The sequence below is a fragment of the Saccopteryx bilineata genome, chromosome 1, assembly GCF_036850765.1.
Source record: "Saccopteryx bilineata isolate mSacBil1 chromosome 1, mSacBil1_pri_phased_curated, whole genome shotgun sequence".
NCBI lineage: Eukaryota > Metazoa > Chordata > Mammalia > Chiroptera > Emballonuridae > Saccopteryx > Saccopteryx bilineata.
In genome coordinates this window covers 318393984-318411692 of record NC_089490.1, presented here as the reverse complement: position 1 = coordinate 318411692, position 17709 = coordinate 318393984, and the positions used below count along the sequence as shown (strand labels likewise).

The 17709-nt window shown below is 38.2% G+C and overlaps 1 protein-coding gene and 1 non-coding gene across 2 annotated transcripts in view; one reads left to right on the top strand and one right to left on the bottom strand.

Moving 5' to 3' along the window:
• The first annotated feature begins 4768 nt into the window (after window positions 1-4768).
• CEP126 (centrosomal protein 126) overlaps window positions 4769-17709 on the top strand; it is an 80307-nt gene continuing 67366 nt past the window's right edge. The window contains exons 1-2 of the mRNA XM_066252760.1: window positions 4769-5159; window positions 9615-9734. Of these exons, the coding sequence (XP_066108857.1) occupies window positions 5032-5159; window positions 9615-9734 (248 nt within the window). The 5' untranslated portion in view covers window positions 4769-5031. The remainder of the gene's footprint in view (window positions 5160-9614; window positions 9735-17709) is intronic.
• Window positions 14513-14619, bottom strand: LOC136321691 (U6 spliceosomal RNA). The gene has a single exon (XR_010728821.1). It is a non-coding gene; the product is annotated as a U6 spliceosomal RNA (small nuclear RNA).

The window sequence follows — 17709 nt, the reverse complement described above, 5'->3', positions numbered from 1 at the left end:
ATTTTTCTTGGAGAAATAAAAGCTGCTTCAAATATCAGTACGCTCTCTGTGGAAAGAACTACAGTGCATAGAGTTTTCAGACAAAAACTTCTGGCAGGTGTACAACAAAAACAGAAGCCAATACTTTCTGGTTTCCATGCCTGCATTTGAAACAACACTCGTCATATGAAAAACAAGGTAGCCTCTAGAGATTCTGTCACTTGAAGTTATAAAAGTCTTCTTTTTATCACTACATGCATTCATTTTAAATTCATGCCTTTGGAATATGGGCAATAGAAAGATAGATCATGAATTTATAAATTCCTCTAGTTTTTATGAGTCAGATTTTATTTTGCATTAGAGAAAATGCCTTTGAAAGATATACCTCAATAATTGTGGACTGACTTAAATAAAAAAATAAAAGTAGAAATGAGTGATGGAATGGGAACAGGGTTACTTGAAACTATTTCTACAAAATACTAAGTAGAAATTTTATCAGTGTGGAAGCAGATAGGTAATTCAGAGCTAAAATATGTTTTATGCTTCTAATTGAACTTAGATATCAGTGATGGTCATACTAGCCTCATAAATGCCAAATTTCTGGAACTCTAATTGATTTATATGTTTTACATCTATATTGCTAAAACTTGAACATGTTTGAACACAGGGAACTAATGTTATTGAAAATTACCACTCTCTGAAAGTTGATAGACCAATGTCTGTGACCATTCTCCATACAATGGCTCTTTCTCTTCATTATCTAAACATGCCTAAGTCTTCACTATCTTAAAATTAAGAGACGAAGCAAAACTTTCCAGTCTTGATTCTTGTTCAAGGTATTATTTTTCTCCATTTCCTTTCCTAGCCTGAGAATCACAGAGCAGGGATCCTAGTTTTTATGGTTCTAACATAGTGATTGGTATACAATAGGCACTCAAATATAAATTAATGAGTCATATCTTAAATTAATCCTCTATTCTCTGCTTTATTTCCTCACCACCTATTATTTAAACCTAAACAACTCTTATCTCTAAACCTAGTGAAGCTTTCTCTGAGTTTCTCCAATGAGGCAGTATGGGGTGTTTGGGAGTGCTGGCTCTGGGATCAGACTGCCTGGGTTTTAATCTTGATTCTCCAACTCCCTGGTCTGGAGACTTGGGCAAAGATACTTAATATCACTGCAGCTTAATTACTGCCTTTGAAGAATGGGAATGATTTTGTGGATAAAATGATTTAATACATGCAAGCACTTAACACAGTACATGGAAAACAACAAGCACTCAAATGTTCGGTGGTGTCATTGCTATTATTTGACTTGATCAATTAATACAATTCTAACATTGTTGACACTACAATGACCTTTAAAAACTATATTAGGAGTAGATGAGTATATTTCTTTAACCTTAAATTTCTAGTTGAAATCTTATGAAATTGAAATGAAGATGGTAGAACTTTTACCAATTTTTAATCAACTAGATGTTAAAATTCTTTGTTCTTTTACAGCTTGCCCAGAGACAAATTCAAAAATAATTTTTTTAACTTCAGCAGAAGATGGAAAAAGATAGCCCCAGCCAAGATGAAGGTGAAACCTCAATAAATTGTTCATCATGGGCTGCTTTACTGTATAACTCACAATGTTATAGAAGTATTATTACTTGTTTCTTTGGTAAACAGAACATAAACAATTTAGAGACCATGTTAATAAAGTTGGGTGTCTAATAGGCATCTCACATTTTACATGTTTGAAGCCTAAATCTCATTCCTTCTCCTACCATCATCCTATCCCTCCCTATCTTAGCAAATGGCAATACCCTTTCATCAGTTGTTCCAGTTCCAAATCTGAGAGTCACATTTTACTCTTTTTTTCCTGTTCACATATCACATTCATCAATTTTATGGGTTCAAGATTAAAATTTGGGGCCTTACCTGTGGTGGCGCAGTGGATAAAGTGTCGACCTGGAAATGCTGAGGTCGCCGGTTCGAATCCCTGGGCTTGCCTGGTCAAGGCACATATGGGAGTTGATGCTTCCAGCTCCTCCCCACCTTCTCTCTCTGGCTCTCTCTCCTCTCTCTCTCTCTCTCTCTCCCTTTCTCTCTCCTCTCTAAAATGAATAAATAAAATTTTAAAAAAAATTTTTAAAAAAGTAATCTTTAAAGATTAAAATTTTGAACACTCTTGCTACTCCCATTACTACCATTGTAGTCCACATCCTATAATCTCTCACCTAACCAACTATACTAACATTCAAACTACTAGCCTTATTGCTTCTTGTCTTATCAACTATAGTCTAAATCTCCCACAGCAGCTAGTGTGATCCTTTTTAAAGGCTAAGTTAGATCATATTACTGTCCTATTCAAAATTCTCCAATGACATTTCCTCCATTGTAAGTTGAATTTTATATTAATTTCTTGCAAACTGTATAAGTTTCCACTAAATCTAAAGTACATCCTTCATGTACTTCTCCAATCTCATTAACTAGCACACTTCTCTTCCTTCACTCTGTTCTAAACACAGTGGTCTTGTTTCTGTTCTTTAAACACATCCAATAAAAACACTGCCCTCAAAGCCTTTTGAACTTATAGCATCCTTTGTCAAAATATTCTTTATTCAGATTATTTGAATGACAACCTCCTTCGTTCTTTCAGAGCTCTGCCCTAATTTCCCTTTCTCAGCGGACCTCCTTGAGCACTCTACCTAAAATAGAACTGATATCAGTCTCTATCCCCCTACACTACTCCATTTTTCACTGAAGCACTTTTCATTACATGATCTATTCTGGTGGGGAAGAAAATATAAATATGATACAAATTCCATAAGCATAAAGGACTTGGGAGTTTTGTTCACCACTGTATCCTCAGCACCTAGAAAGTGCTTGGCACATGCTCAATGTATATTTCCTTAATTTTTTTAAAAAAAGAATTATTTCATCGTTTTGGAGTAAGAAAGGATTAAGCATTGTATTTAATACAAATGTCTCTTCTGACAAAACATAAGAATTTTAGTATGTTATTTTTATTGCTTCAAACATATTTACTTCTGTCAAGGGAAAAAAAATTATAAATAACTTAAAATGATCTTTCTACTATTCAATATCTCATCTTAAAAACTTTTTTAGAATCTAGTACTATATAACTTAAATAAAATATGGAAAACCTGCTTAATATTTTGAAGAAAGAAATAATTTAAAGGCCAAAAATTAGTTCCTGTGATTTACAAAAATAGTTGGCAACACTGTGTTTAAAATTTATTTTCTTCCTGGTTATTGTAAAGCAATATATGAATGAAGAATGTTTATAAAAGCAAATATTTGTAGGCAACCAAGTCATGCTCCTTAATGCTAATATACCAGGCTACAAAGCAATAAGGTACCTAGAAGTTATGAGACACTAATAACATAGCAAAAGCTATACTTTCAGGAAGGCTATGCCTAAGTACTTCAAACAGCAACACAACCTTCTCCCTTTTATTTTTACTTTGCACTGCCCTACATTGCTCCCTCTCTCTCTTTCACCATCATTTCTCTAAAAGGCCCTAGAGAAACAGAGAAACAGACAATAGCAATGGGAATATAATCAAGGTCAATGCCTGTGGCTAAACCTGTTAAAAACTTGCCAAGATAATAGTTAATCATCCAAGTGTACACATTTCGCTTTTCTTTGCCAAAATTTTATCTTCTTGGCATTGTCCTGAAGGGGCTTATGTACTTTGTGTTCTAAATCAAAATTGGATTTGTTGTGGCACTTTAAAATCTGTCACCAGAGCACATTTCAATTTGAGTTATTGCATCCAACTTTACAGAAACTCTGCTTAAAGAGTTTCAGCTGTAAAAGTTTATTATTTGAACTCGAAAAATGAACAAATTGATTCACAAAGACAGAAACATTTGAATAATGAGTGATCTTTATTTGGTTTCTACATTCTGCTTCCAATCTGGGAGTTTTTCTACCAAAACAAAACAAAAATGCCTGAAATACAGTCAGAATTTATACATACCGTACTTTTATAACGGACTCCAACAGAAAGTTTCAGCCTTTTTCAAAGTTTCATTTGCATAGCATTAAACTGATGACTGCAAAATCCATTCAATTTACCATACCTCCTGAAACAATTTCAATATGATCGCTTTTAGCTTGTCTTCCCAGGAGATTGCTAGGTTAAACCTGGACTTCTCTCCAGGCCACCGATGCTGTGATGGTCTATTTCCAGAATCTGGCAGCAAGGGAGGCACCGCTAGGAGCCTTTGAAATGTAAGCCTTTTAAGTAGGGAAACGGCCAGGAAGATGACTGTAGAAGGAATGGCAAAAGTATCATGGAGTTTGGGAGAAAAAATACAGAGAAAGAAAATTTCCACTTCAGAAGCTTTTTAAAAGAGATGGTGTTTGTAAATAGGCTAACCCACAGACTCACAACTCAAACCCCACAACAGGATTTGGTAGTTCAACAACAAATCCTACCCCTGAATTATCCCGGAGGCAATTATTTCAGAGTCCCCACGGTGGCTGTATTTGGGGGGTCTGCATCTTACTGTGCTTCGTCACTCTCAATACCCCCACGAAAACATCTTCATAAAAAGATGGAACTGAGTCAGATTCTGACGCACAGCTGAATTCTCCGTAAGACTCGAGTCCCTTGAGATGCCAGAGTTCCCAACCGCCGCCAGCAGGGTGGAGCAGGCGGAGCCGCTGAAGCCTCCTATTGGCTGCCTCGGGCGCACGCCCCGCCCCGCCCCGACACCCTGGTTTCTGTCGCCAAGGACGCGGCGTCGGTTGGTTGTCAAGATGGCGGCGTCGGTGGTGGAGCTGCTGCCACCACGTTTCCCATTGCCGGGCAAGTTCGCCGCCGCGGCTGCCTTCGCTACCACAGCCACCATCGCTGCTGAGCGCGAACCAGAGCTGCCGCGGTCAACTCTTCAGCGCCGGTGACTTGGGACTTGAGAGACGGAGTGTGGGCAGGGGCCGAGGGGAGGGGGAGGAGGCGGAGGAGGCGGAGGAGGAGCGGAGCTGCCATGAGGGAGGCGCTAGGGAGCCCCGAGGCGGCGCAGAGGTGAAGGATGCCGACCGGGAGGCCCGGCGCCCGGAGCGCGGTCGCGGGACTGGGCGCTGAGTCCTCGGACACCCGCGGCAGAGCCCCCCTCAGCCCTTGGCCGAGCGGGGAGCGTCCGCGACGTGGCGCTTACCTGTATCCTTTCTTCCCGACCGCGGCTGCGAGTAACGTGTTGGAAGCGAGGCCCATCTTTTTTTTTTTTTTTTTTTTTTTTTCATGAGACTCCTGCTGCCACTGACGCAAGGTCGTGGAAACTAGCCGGTCATTTTAGTGCGGATGAGTGCTTAGCCCTGTCCTTGCTCCCCCTTACACCTGAAATTATACCATTTTATGCTATGACTGCTTCCCCCGGCACCTTGCTGGCTATCTCACTCCCATTCTTCAATTTCGTGTAAAATATTTTGCAAATTTTACGGTACCTAAACTGTGTATTCTATGGATATTGTCTTCTTGCCTTCTAGAATTATACCATATGCCCTTTACTTCATATTCTCCTCCAGATTAATCATGCTACTTGGAGAAAATTCCATAAGTAAGTAAAATGATTTGCTATATTGAAAATGTCTGTTTTAACAGTTAACCTAACACACTGCTAATTCATTTACCAAAGCTGCGAAAGCCTAGCACAGTTGGGTATTTTGTTTTGTTTTCCATCCCCTGCCTAGTCTGTCGTGAGACAGCACAGAGAAAATCGAAGCAAAGGACCTGGATGCTTCATGCTGGATTATCTCTGACCTTTTCCTAAGAATTGGTCGAGTCCACCATTGATGTAGCTGTTGACTGCATGGTAGAATATCGGAAAAGTGAGAGTTCTATTTTCAAAATATGTAAACCATGTTTATTCCTTCAGAGAATGTCACGATAATTAGAATTTAACCTTTGTATTCAAAGGATTTGATTGTCAGTGATGGTGTTGTATAAGTCATCTTGTCAGAGAATGCAGTGTCTTCTCTTTCCAAGTTAACCCCATTTTATCCACATCTCCACTTCTGGGATGTTGCCATTTTAACAGCAAGTTGACAAACAAATTTAATTTAGTGTTTGATCTTTAGCAGACTCTGTCCTACGTATAAATATCTAGTGAGGAAGAAGTACAGAGCTTTCTATTGTTTAAAATATCCCTCTTCTGATCATGCTTTCCTCAAAATGGTAGCCTGTGGTAGCGCCTTCTAGTTCCTCTCGTCTATTCACTATTCACCCCACGCATTTTGGCTTTTTCCTTTGCTGCTCTCCCAAACCGGTCCTCTCAAAGATGTGTTCTGAAATAAGCAGTATTGTTTTCTGTTTGGATTTGATTCTGTCCCCTTGACAGTGTATTTTCTTGCACACTAATCTTGGACCCTGATTTATCTCTAAATTAAAAAACAGGGAAGCATTGTAAATGGCTCATTGACAGTTATATTTCCATAATTTTCATTAATGAAATGGTCATAGACTGAATTCTTTTAATTTTATGGGGCATGAATGTTGATACAAACATCAAAGAAATTCAGCAGTATCTTGAAGGAACAAAACCAAAAGAAAACTTAATTCCAGAATTATAAAGATGGCTTCCTAGAGAGACATATATTATTAAAGATATGCTTAAATACTAAACATATGGTTAAAATTTTAGAAGCTGTAAATGATCATTCAATAGATGCCCGAAAGGCTTTGATAAAACCCAACAACTTTTACTAGTGGTACATAAATAGGTATCTACATATATATTTTTGGTAGTATGTATAAAATATAGGCATAATGTGTGTATATAACTTGTAATAAATGAATTTTTTAGTATAAAAAGGACTGTGACACTATATCAAGAATATCATGTTACTAGTTGAAAAAAAAAAACACTTAAGCACCTTTTATAAATATTAATTTGGATTTTCTTAGTTCCTGTAATGCTTCCCATTGAACACCTGGTAACAAAGTAAGTTTTCAAATTTATTTGAATGAGTGCCTAAATAAGAAAAAAGTGAAAAACCTGTAGTCTTAAAAAAAAAAGTGACTAAAATTTCTACATATGATTTTCAAATATGAATTCAGTACTGAAATACATCCAGCTTTCTATTTGCGTCAAATTTCTTGACTCTAAATGCTATAAAAGAACAAAATTTTATAAAGTTCACCAAATTAAAATTAGCTAAAGTGAATTCTCTCATGTACCCTTCATACCATGCCTCTTTTTTCCTCGTATCTTCAATCTTTTCCCCTTCCATTCTTATCCTAGCACCTACTTTGTCCCCTTTCTTCCCTACCCAATTTATACCCTATTCTTCATTACCATCTCATACTCTCTCACCAACATCCTTGGTTCTGTGCACCTTGAAAGGATGAGTAGAGTTAGCCAAGCATGTGCAGAGAGATAATGGCATGATACATCATGGCATGTTCTGTTAATAAGTATCAAGTGTGGCAAAGCATAGGATTCATGCAGGGGAATTTTGAGAAATGTTGAAAACTATAGAAAGCTTTATATTCTAAGAAATTTGGAATAAAGATGGTAAGAACTTTTGGAGAACAACAAAGTGACAAAATCAGTCGATTTGCTATTAGCTGGCTTTATGGAGTTTCAAAGGGAAGATGATAAGTTTCAAAATGAAGAGGAAAGTCTGAAGACTACTGGGGTAGTCCAGGCAAGAGATTTAGAACTGCCTGAGCCAAGGCTGTGGAAGAAGATAGAGAAGAAAAAAGAATAGGATAGCGCTAATAAATTTGGCAGAAACATATGATACATATTTGTATGATACATAGTTATAGTAATATATATATATATATATATATATATATTTAATACAGCCTAAATTAGCTTCGACTGGAGAAAGACTAAATTGGGGGATGGAGAGATGAGGATGAGGTGGAGTAGATTAGACCAGGAGTCCTCAAACTTTTTACACAGGGGGCCAGTTCACTGTCCCTCAGACCGTTGGAGGGCCAGACTATAAAAAAAAAACAACTATGAACAAATCCCTATGCACACTGCACATATTTTATTTTAAAGTAAAAAAAAACAAAATGAGAACAAACACAATATTTAAAATAAAGAACAAGTAAATTTAAATCAACAAACTGACCAGTATTTCAATGGGAACTATGCTCCTCTTACCAACCACCAATGAAAGAGGTGCCCCTTCCGGAAGTGCGGTGGGGGCCGGATAAATGGCCTCAGGGGGCCGCATGCAGGGGCACGCATGCGGCCCGCGGGGCCGTAGTTTGGGGACCCCTGGATTAGACTATGCTTTTAAATTATAATCATTATGTGTGACTTAATCCTACAAACCATAGTATTCTTGGGGTTTTTTATGTTAATTATATAAAAGTTACCTTCTTTTGAACAGGTATATAACAGTGATTCTTATGTAAATATCTTACCTACTGATATATGGTACAGCTCATAGAAAAACCAAAAATTTAACCAACTATCTAACTTTTTAAACTTGAAGATCATACTTTGAAGCGATGCAAAGATAGCAGTATTCTTTATAACTCAGCAGGCAAAAATTGTGCAAATAAGACATTTTATATTAATATGTAAACAAATATATATTTATACAAGTATATATGGAGAAAGTCATTTGACTAAATTGAAGAATATATAATTGTCAGGACATTAGAAACATTACATTTATGATTTCTTTTATGTTCTGAGGATGAGATCTCAAACTTGTTGAACGGAGAACAGAATTGACTCCACCTGCTTCATAGTCCTGCATGCTTCTCACCTGAGCCAAAGCAGCTTTTCCCCGGCCTCCCTCAGTGTTACTCTTTTGTCCCCTGAAAGGAACTAGCAATTTCCTCCACTGCCTTGTGGCTTTTAGTAGTCATTTGTTGAAGTCCGACTCCTTCTAGTAAAGTACTATACTAGAGAAGAACAAGATAAATCATTAGCTGTTTCTGTGCTAGCAAAGAACAAGATTCCTTCCCTTTTATTTCATTTTTATAAGTCCTTCAAAAGAAACTTTAAGTAAAAATGTGTATATGTGTATGTAGGTGTATATTTGTGTTGTGGTGAAAAATTTTATAATAAAATGAAAATAAAATAAATTATGGTCAATGATATAAAGATGCCTAAAGAGCAATATAATTGAAAATGAAAAAGCTCTCATTAGCAAAGTTTCAAACACCCAAAAGTTCAAATAAACATGATTGTTTTGAAATGTGTAAAGTTGTTTTTATAATATTGATATTGAAAGGATCCTGAAATTTACTGAAAAGTGTAATTCATCTACTGTCCATTAGTGAAATGTAACCTTCATTTTTCTATATATATGCCTAGGAGTGTAACTTGTTCATCAATAGTCAAATATCTATAAAGTGAATGAAACAATATGCAGTCTCTTTATCTGAGTTCATGATATCTAAAAGTAATTTATTTTTTTCCAGGAAAAGTGAGATATATCTTTAATTCTAATACCAAGTCATAATTTTTTTATATAAAACATTTGCTAGTCATACACTAACAGTAATGTGTATACATAACTAAATGTTCCACAAAGAATAATCATTATTTCATTAGTATGAAGCTATAATTGCATTTACCATATAGCACTAACATTCATCCACTAAAGACATGAACCATTGCCCTTAACTTTATGCTGTCATTAGAGATATGAAAATCCACCTAGAGAAAAATTTAGAAGAAGAGCGTCAAATATTACTGCAACAACAAAAAATATGTCGAAATCAAGCACGTAAATATTTTATGGAGTCAAACCGAAGAAAAAAGTAAGTAATTGTATTTTATTCAGAGTGTAGAAATTCAAAGTCATTAAAAATTAATAGTTTCTCTACTTTGTAGCATTTAATGAACCTAAGTTTTGGCAATGCTTTATCTGTAAAACACTGATCAGATATACGTGGCTTTATGCATTTTAAAATTATTTTTCTGCCAAAAGCACAAACATAGTGATGTAGTATTAACTAAATTATTAACTGTGACCATAATTGTCTTTTGTAGTCATAGAACTTCTGATTACAGTGTCATATACACTTCTTAAAATGACTATAAAATGTATTCTTTTTTATTTTTGTACATTTCATGATTAACTAAAAGATTACTAATGAGTGTTTAGTCTCTAGTAGAATATAATTTGATTTTAATTTAGTATTCATAGCTGTATACTTTTTCTGTATGTGCTATCCTCATTCATCCAGTCAGAAAAATTGGAGGAAATATGAATAACGGTGGAAATGTGGTAAAAGAATTTTATAAATGACTGCCATAAAAATCAAGTATTCTAGTATAAGCTGGAAAGTAAAGGAAAAATGCAAACCATCCAATTACTGCTTAACATTTTCAAGATTTGTTAGAATTATTAGACTTTTTAAACACAAAGTAGCTGCCATTTTTTATTGTTGTTTTTGCAGCATGTCTATATTCCTACAGTATGCAAACGGAAGAAAAGCCCTGGAGTTTATTAACTACATCATTGAGCATATGCTGCAAATCCCATTTGGGAAATACAAAATTGTTTGCCTGTAATTTTTTGTCTGGCATTATTTTTCTCTTTAGATTAACTCTTTTGTTGTCTGGTATACTTGAAATTATTTAATAAAACTTGTTTTTGTTTTGTATTTCTGTACTTCTGTTTTTCCCCTACCCTTTGGATCCTGAAGCCTATCAAAGGCAAATGATAACTGTTCAATAAAGATGAATAATAACATGTTAAAGCAGTCATGGGCTTTGGAGTCAGAGATCTAGGTTAAAGTCCCAGCTTCTTGAGTTTGAGCAAGTTATTTAATCTCTTTGAGTCTCACTTTCTCATATATGATTTGAATTAATATCTATTTCAAGGGATTGTTATGTAGAACAAAAAAGGTAATATTAGAGAGGAATATTGAGAACACATGTACAGTTATCATGGTTTCTGTCACATAGTACTTCTTTCCTATTTAGCTTATATATTTTGTTTATTAGTAAATATTTGTCCACTGTGTTTTCTAACAATTGGTTTGCTCTGTGAAACAGCAAGCTTTATATATAGAATTGATATTTAAACTCCTGTCTTCTGTCATCAAACTCTTATGTGAATTTTGATATAGGAAATATAAAAATAAAATTTTGGTTTAACATTCTAAAAGGCAGATCATTTTGCAATACAATTTCATTATGCTTTATTTTTCTGTTATCCTACAATGCTAGGTAAAGACATAAAAATTTATTTTTTAAACATTAATCAGCCTGACCTGTGGTGGTGTAGTTGATAAAGCATCAACCTGGAAATGCTGAGGTTGCCGGTTCAAAACCCTGGGCTTGCCTGGTCAAGGCACATATGGGAGTTGATGCTTACAGCTCCTCCCCCCTTCTCTCTCTCTGTCTCTCTCTCTCTCCCTTTCTCTCTCCTCTCTAAAAATGAATAAATAAATTTAAAAAAAAAAAAACAAAAAAAAAACATTAATCATTTGTCTCTATATCTCATCTTTTATAAAGGGTCAAGTTATTTATACACTAATGAATTTTTAAATATGAATAATTGTGTCCTTTTTTTCTTACTTTATTATCCATCCATTTATGCTTTATGTCATCTGAATTCACACTATCTACTCACAAATCTAGTCACAGATTTGTTGGGTTTTTTAAAGTTTTTTTTTTAGAGACAGAGCCTTCTCCCACTATTTGTCAGTTATACTTCAACACTATTTGTGCTGTCCCTACTAATACTCAAAGGAAAATGTTCATAGCACCAAGTGTTTTGTTTATTTCAATTAATTGCTTAAAACCTCACACATTTTTTATTTCTTCTTTTTGCTTTTCTATTTGCCAGTATTTTTCTCATGATTTGCCACATTCTCAAATTTTCCATTGTCTCAATCAGTGAATACACAATGGAGTTCCCTTTTTTTGCCTCCAAGACCTCTTCTCTTTATCAGTAAGTACTGGATATTTTTTAGACCTAAAGCACAATAGCATCCTGGGACTTCCCTTATTGCTCTTAGGAGTTCAAACCACAGTTTCTTGCCTTCCATAGCATTCCTTTTTTCATTTTGTACTAGACCGGTGATGGCGAACCTTTTTATAAAAACCACCCACTTTTGCAGTGCTGGTCAACCTGGTCCCTCCCGCCCACTAGTGGGCGTTCTAGCTCTCATGGTGGGTGGTAGTGGAGCAACCAAACGGTGCCACGATTAGCCCACCATGAAAACTGGAATGCCCATTAGTGGGCGGGAGGGACCAGGTTGACCAGCACTGCAATAGTGGGCAGTTTTTATAAAAAGGTTCGCCATCACGGTCCTATACCATTAGTTTGCTGGAGCACACCCTCAAGTAACTTTATAATATGTTGCTCATAGATCAAGTAATTTTAAAATACCCACACATAAAAGAAATTAACTATTTCCTACATTGTTTTTAGTTTTCATTTTTAGAACTGTCTTTTGGTAAATAAATGAACAGGCGTGTATTCATTAAATAAGCATAGTTGAATACTAATGAGTAAACATTATGTCAGGAGAAAAATTATTTTACCATTAAACTTTAGAAATGGCAATAGATTAAATGTGACTTAATTGAAATAAAATTTAAGAAGTAAAAGTTCCAAAAGGAGGCTTAGGATATTTTTAAAACAATTTGATCTAAGCATGGACAGGTGATCAAATAAAATTTCTCTTAACTAACTGACAATAAAAGAACAGAATAGAGAAAATTGTCCAACTAAAGACAAGGGGAAACACTATCAAATAACAGATTAGGCTCAAGCACTTTGGAAGAATCACTAAAATCTATAATAAAAAATCCTTTAAATATCCTAAAGGCAAAATAAAATTACATAGAGAATCATATAATGAATTATTTGGTGAATATGAAGTAGGGGGTAGCTACATTATCTATTAGTGAGAATGATATAGTTTGGACTTAACCATAAAGCAGAAAAATGTGTACCCTTAGAATAAATAAGAAGGAATTGTCCCTGGCTGGTGGCTCAGTGGATAGAGCATCAGCCTGGCATAAGACATTCCAGGTTCGAATCCTGGTCAGAGCACACAAGAGAAGTGACCATCTGCTTCTCTCCTCCTCCCTCCCCCCTTCTCTCCTTCCCCTCCTGTAGCCAATGGCTCAATTGGTTCAAGGATCAGCCTGGGCACTGAGGATAGTTCATTGGAGCATGTCAGACTCAGGTGCTAAAAATAGCTCAGTTGATTCAAGCATCAGCCACAGATGGGGATTGCTGGGTGGGTGCTGATCAGGGCACATGCAGGAATCTGTCTATCTTCCCTCCTCCCACTTAAAAAATGTGTTAATGCTAGTTTTGTGTCCCAACATATGGTCTCTCCTTGAGAATGTTTCATATGCACTAAAGAATAATGTATAATCTGGTGTTCTGGGAGGAAAGACTCTGTAAATGTCAATTTTGTCCATTTTGTCTAATGTGTTATTTAAGGCTAATTTTTAAAGTTGATTTTCTATTTGGATGATCTATCCATAGCTGTCAATGGAGTAGTTAGATCCCTACTATGATTATATTTTTGCCTATTTTTCTCTTTAATTTTGTTAGTAGTTGTTTATATACTTCAGTGCTTCATGATTGGGTGCATATGTATTTGAGAAGTGTTAACTCTTTTTGCTATAGTGTGCCCTTTAACATTATAAAATGCCCAATTTTGTCTCTTGTTTCCTTTTTTATCTTGAAATCTATTTTGTCAGATATTAAGTATGGCTACACCTGCTTTTCTCTGGATGCCATTTGCTTGGAAAATCATTTTATATCCTTTCACTATGAGTCTATCTTTGTCTTTGCAGCTGAAATATGGCTCCTGAAGGAAGCATATGATTGCATTTTGGTTTTGGTTTCAATCTGCTACTCCATGCCTTTTTATTACAGAGTTCAGTGCATTTACATTTAGGGCAGGGGTCTCAAACTCAACTCAGCATGTGGGCCGCAGAGCAAGATCACAGCCGTTCGGCGGGCCGCACTAGGTCTACAAAAGGCAACTGTTATGCAACACTTTTCTTGAACTTCGTGGATTAGTCTGCGGGCCGCACAAAATTGTTCGGCAGGCCACATGCAGCCCGCAGGCCGCGAGTTTGAGACCCCTGATTTAGGGTGATTGTAGCTGCATGAGGATTTCTTGTTGCTATTTTATTTTTGTTTTCTATTATCTCTATATCTTAATTGTTTTTGTTTCTGTTTTTTTTTTTTTTTCCTTTGGTGATGGTACTCTCATTTTTCCTCTTTTTTTAAGTTTTATATCTCAGTTTTGGGTATTTTTGTGTGGTTACTATTAGGTTTGTGCAAAAGAAAGTTTTATATATATAGTAGTCCTTTTCCTTCTGAATACATCTTATCTCCTTTTTCCTTTGCAAATTCAGACCTCTACCTTTACCATTTTTCTGTTTTTGTTTTCATGAATTATCCCTATTCATGCTCTACATTTCTGAATTACAATAGCTATTGACGGCTGCTTTCTCTCTCTTTTTTAATGTATTTACCTTCCTTAACCTTTAAGTGATATTTAAGTGTATAGTACCTATTCTGGAAAAGGATTTTAATATCTTGCTTCTGAAAAAGAATATGGACTACTTCATGACTTTTTGTGTCATTCTTGCATGGGGGTCAGGGTGATCTTCTCTGTGTCATTCTAGTTTTAGGATATGTGCTACTAAAGAAAGCACAGAACATTTTTAGTTAACTCTTTCAGTTTCTGCCAAGCAAACCTTGCTTGTCTCCTTCCTACTAACAGAAAGTAATATATCAATGTCTGCATTTAACTGCCTCTGTTTTGCTTTATTTAATCTCTCTTTAAAGAAAGGCTGCTTTATTTTTAAAATGAGTTGGTCTGCCATATACTTTTTCCCCCTCAATTCCCATTTTTCTTTTTATATCTGTGCCCAATTTAGGTGTCAAGATTCACAAGCCCTTTGCACCTTTGCATACCTATATGCTCAAAGGTAACCTTCCTCTGATCTAGTAGAGATTGAGGGTGAGGTAGGTAAGTGTTTATCATATCTCCCATCCTAATTGGTCACTTTGTGTTATTTCTCAGCTGATCCTCACTATCCCCAATTTAGTTGGGGATTACTGCTGGTTATTTTCAAGAATTTTTGGACCTAGTGTAAGGTATTTTTCCTTGCCGAGAAAGAAGGAAGGGGGCCAGAGCCATGAAGTGTGGAATAATAAAAGGCTTTATTGAGTACAGAGCACGCATCCTGCCCAACGAGGTTCCCTGGCCCCGAGGAAAGATGGAGGCCAGGGGAGTCGCAAGTGGTGACCCATGTGGGAGATATTTGAAGGGTCCCTAGGGTGGTCAAGTTAATATGACGTGAAATCTCACTGGCTGGCAGGCGGTTGCTGTTTTCCAAATGGTTCCTGGGAAATTTCTTTTGGCGCGCTTGGTTGTGATGGTCCTAGCCAAAGTTCGTGGGTTTGGGCTACCCATGTGACCTTCCTCATTATCCACCAACCTTACATTCTGACCTTTTGTGTTAAATAGAATAGGGGTGCCGTTTATTCCTCTGGTTACTTCCTGCTGATTAGGGGCATCGTGGGGAGGGGGAGATCAGAAGGTGGTGGCTTTGAGAGGTGTCAAGAGAAACATCTGTTCATGACTGGAAAAACTTTGCAGATGTGGCAGATGTGGTCCTGTAAGGATTTAAAAAAAGAGGAGTAATAGGGGGATTTGTAGGGTCCAGCCTTTTGGTGAGCTGGAGATGGATGGAGTCCAGTGGTTCTGACTGCCAGTGGTCCTGTATGGAGGCAAGCTTGAGGCAAAACTGCATGTCAGGAGTGGCATAAAAAGGGGAAAGGAAGGGGTCCCATCCATTCGCATAACCGAGACCTATGAGGGAATTAGAGGTCCAGAGTGTGATGGCAAAAAGAGAAGATAGCCCCTGTGTCCACAAGAAATGAGATGGACTTACCCACTCGTTGCAGCATACCCTGGGTTATCCAAGTCCAGGCCATGTCCTAGGAGTTTGAGTAATGCAACCACCTGGCTGGATTGGCCTCCCATTCGGGCGGCTTGTCCTCCATTTAGAGGCGCTGAGGAAAAGCCTGTTGCCCAAAGAGGCAATTGCTCCACCAGTGACCGGGCTGATTGCAGTCAGGGCAGGGTTCTGTGGGCAGCTGTGGGCAGGGGCCCTGACAGGACCAATGACCCTGCTTGCCACTCTTAAAGTAAGCTCCTGGTGGGGATTTTCTTTGCAGCCTGGACTTGGGTTGGGCACCTCCTGTGCCTTGCCTCTGTTGCTCTGTGGGCCTCATGGCTGCCACAAGAGCCTGGGTTTGGAGCGTTACCTTCTGCTGCATGTGGGCCTGGCGAACAGCCTTGGCCTGTTTCTACTAGTTGGGACCATTAAAAACTCTAAATGCCATATTCACAGGTCCCAGATAGGGGTTTGGGGGTTGAGAATAAGAGGAGGGGAGCTCATAGGGAATGGGCACCCAGATCCGGCAGGAAACGTTGGAGCTAGAAGCAAGACAGGGCCAGAACTTCCTGCAAGAAAATTGAGGTTGGGCCTTGGGGTCCTGCCAACCAGTGTAAGAGCCAATAGTAGGTGGAGAATGGCCTGACGGAGGAGAGACTTAAGAACACAGTGGAGGAGGGAGAGGCCCCTGGCCAGCAGGGGAGGAGAAAGAGAGACTGGTAGTGGTGAATAAGTAACAGGTTTTTGCGAAGGGAGGAGGGGGCTCTCAGAGGGAAGAGACCCAAGCACAAAAGAGGCCTGCAGAGGGACCAGAGAGAATTTCCGAGAGAGGGGTGCCCCCGGGGGTCAGGCAGAAGAGAAAGAGAGTTGGGAGTCTGCAGAGAAGTAAAGATCAGGAGTGGAGGTTTTAGGTGAGGTTTCTCTGGCCAAAAAAAGGCCCGTGTGGTGGAACAGGTGGCACAGAGATTAAGGACAGGTGTGCAAACAATTAGAAGCCATGAATGTAAGAGATCTCCAATCAGTTCCCCAGCTTTTTTGGCGATAGTTAAATTGGTGAGGGTGTTAAAACCAAAAGCCCCTTCAGGAGGCTAATTCAGTGGGTTCTGTGGCCTGGCCACAGTGGAGAAGAACAGTTTCTTCTTCTTTAGGGAGGGAGATTCCTGTGCCCTCACAGCTGCCCTCAGTCCTTGGAGTGGTCAGATTTGAGTATTAGCGTCCCGAAACTCAAGCTCTGGCTACAGACGGATAAGGTGAAGTGGATGTGCTTGGAACGTCTCCACGAGCACACACTCACTCAGAACGGAAAAGACTTCCCTGATATAGCTACGGTTTCCAAAGTCTCGGCAGAAAGAACTCAAGGGTGGCTGGAGGGAGGGGACTTACTGCACCGTGCGCCGAAGTGGGTGGGAGGTCAGAGATCCTGGTTCTTTCTCGTAGGGGAAGGGAAGAGGAGCGGTCCTTGTGGACTTCAACTCCTCCCAGGTTTTGGCACCAAAATGTAAGGTATTTTTCCCCACCGAGAAAGAAGAGGGCCGGAGCCATGAAATGTGGAATAATAAAAGGCTTTACTGGGTACAGAGCACGCATCCCACCCAACGAGGTTCCCTGGCCCCGAGGAAAGATGGAGGCCAGGAAGTCACAAGTGGTGACCCACGTGGGAGATATTTAAAAGGTCCCTAGGGTGGTTGAGTTAATATGACATGGTGAAATCTCACTGGCTGGCAGACGGTCACTGTTTAGCTAAGGGTTCCTGGGAAGTTTCTTTTGGCGGGCTTGGTTGTGGGTAGTCCTAGCCAAAGTTCGTGGGTCTGGGCTACCTACGTGACCTTCCTCATTATC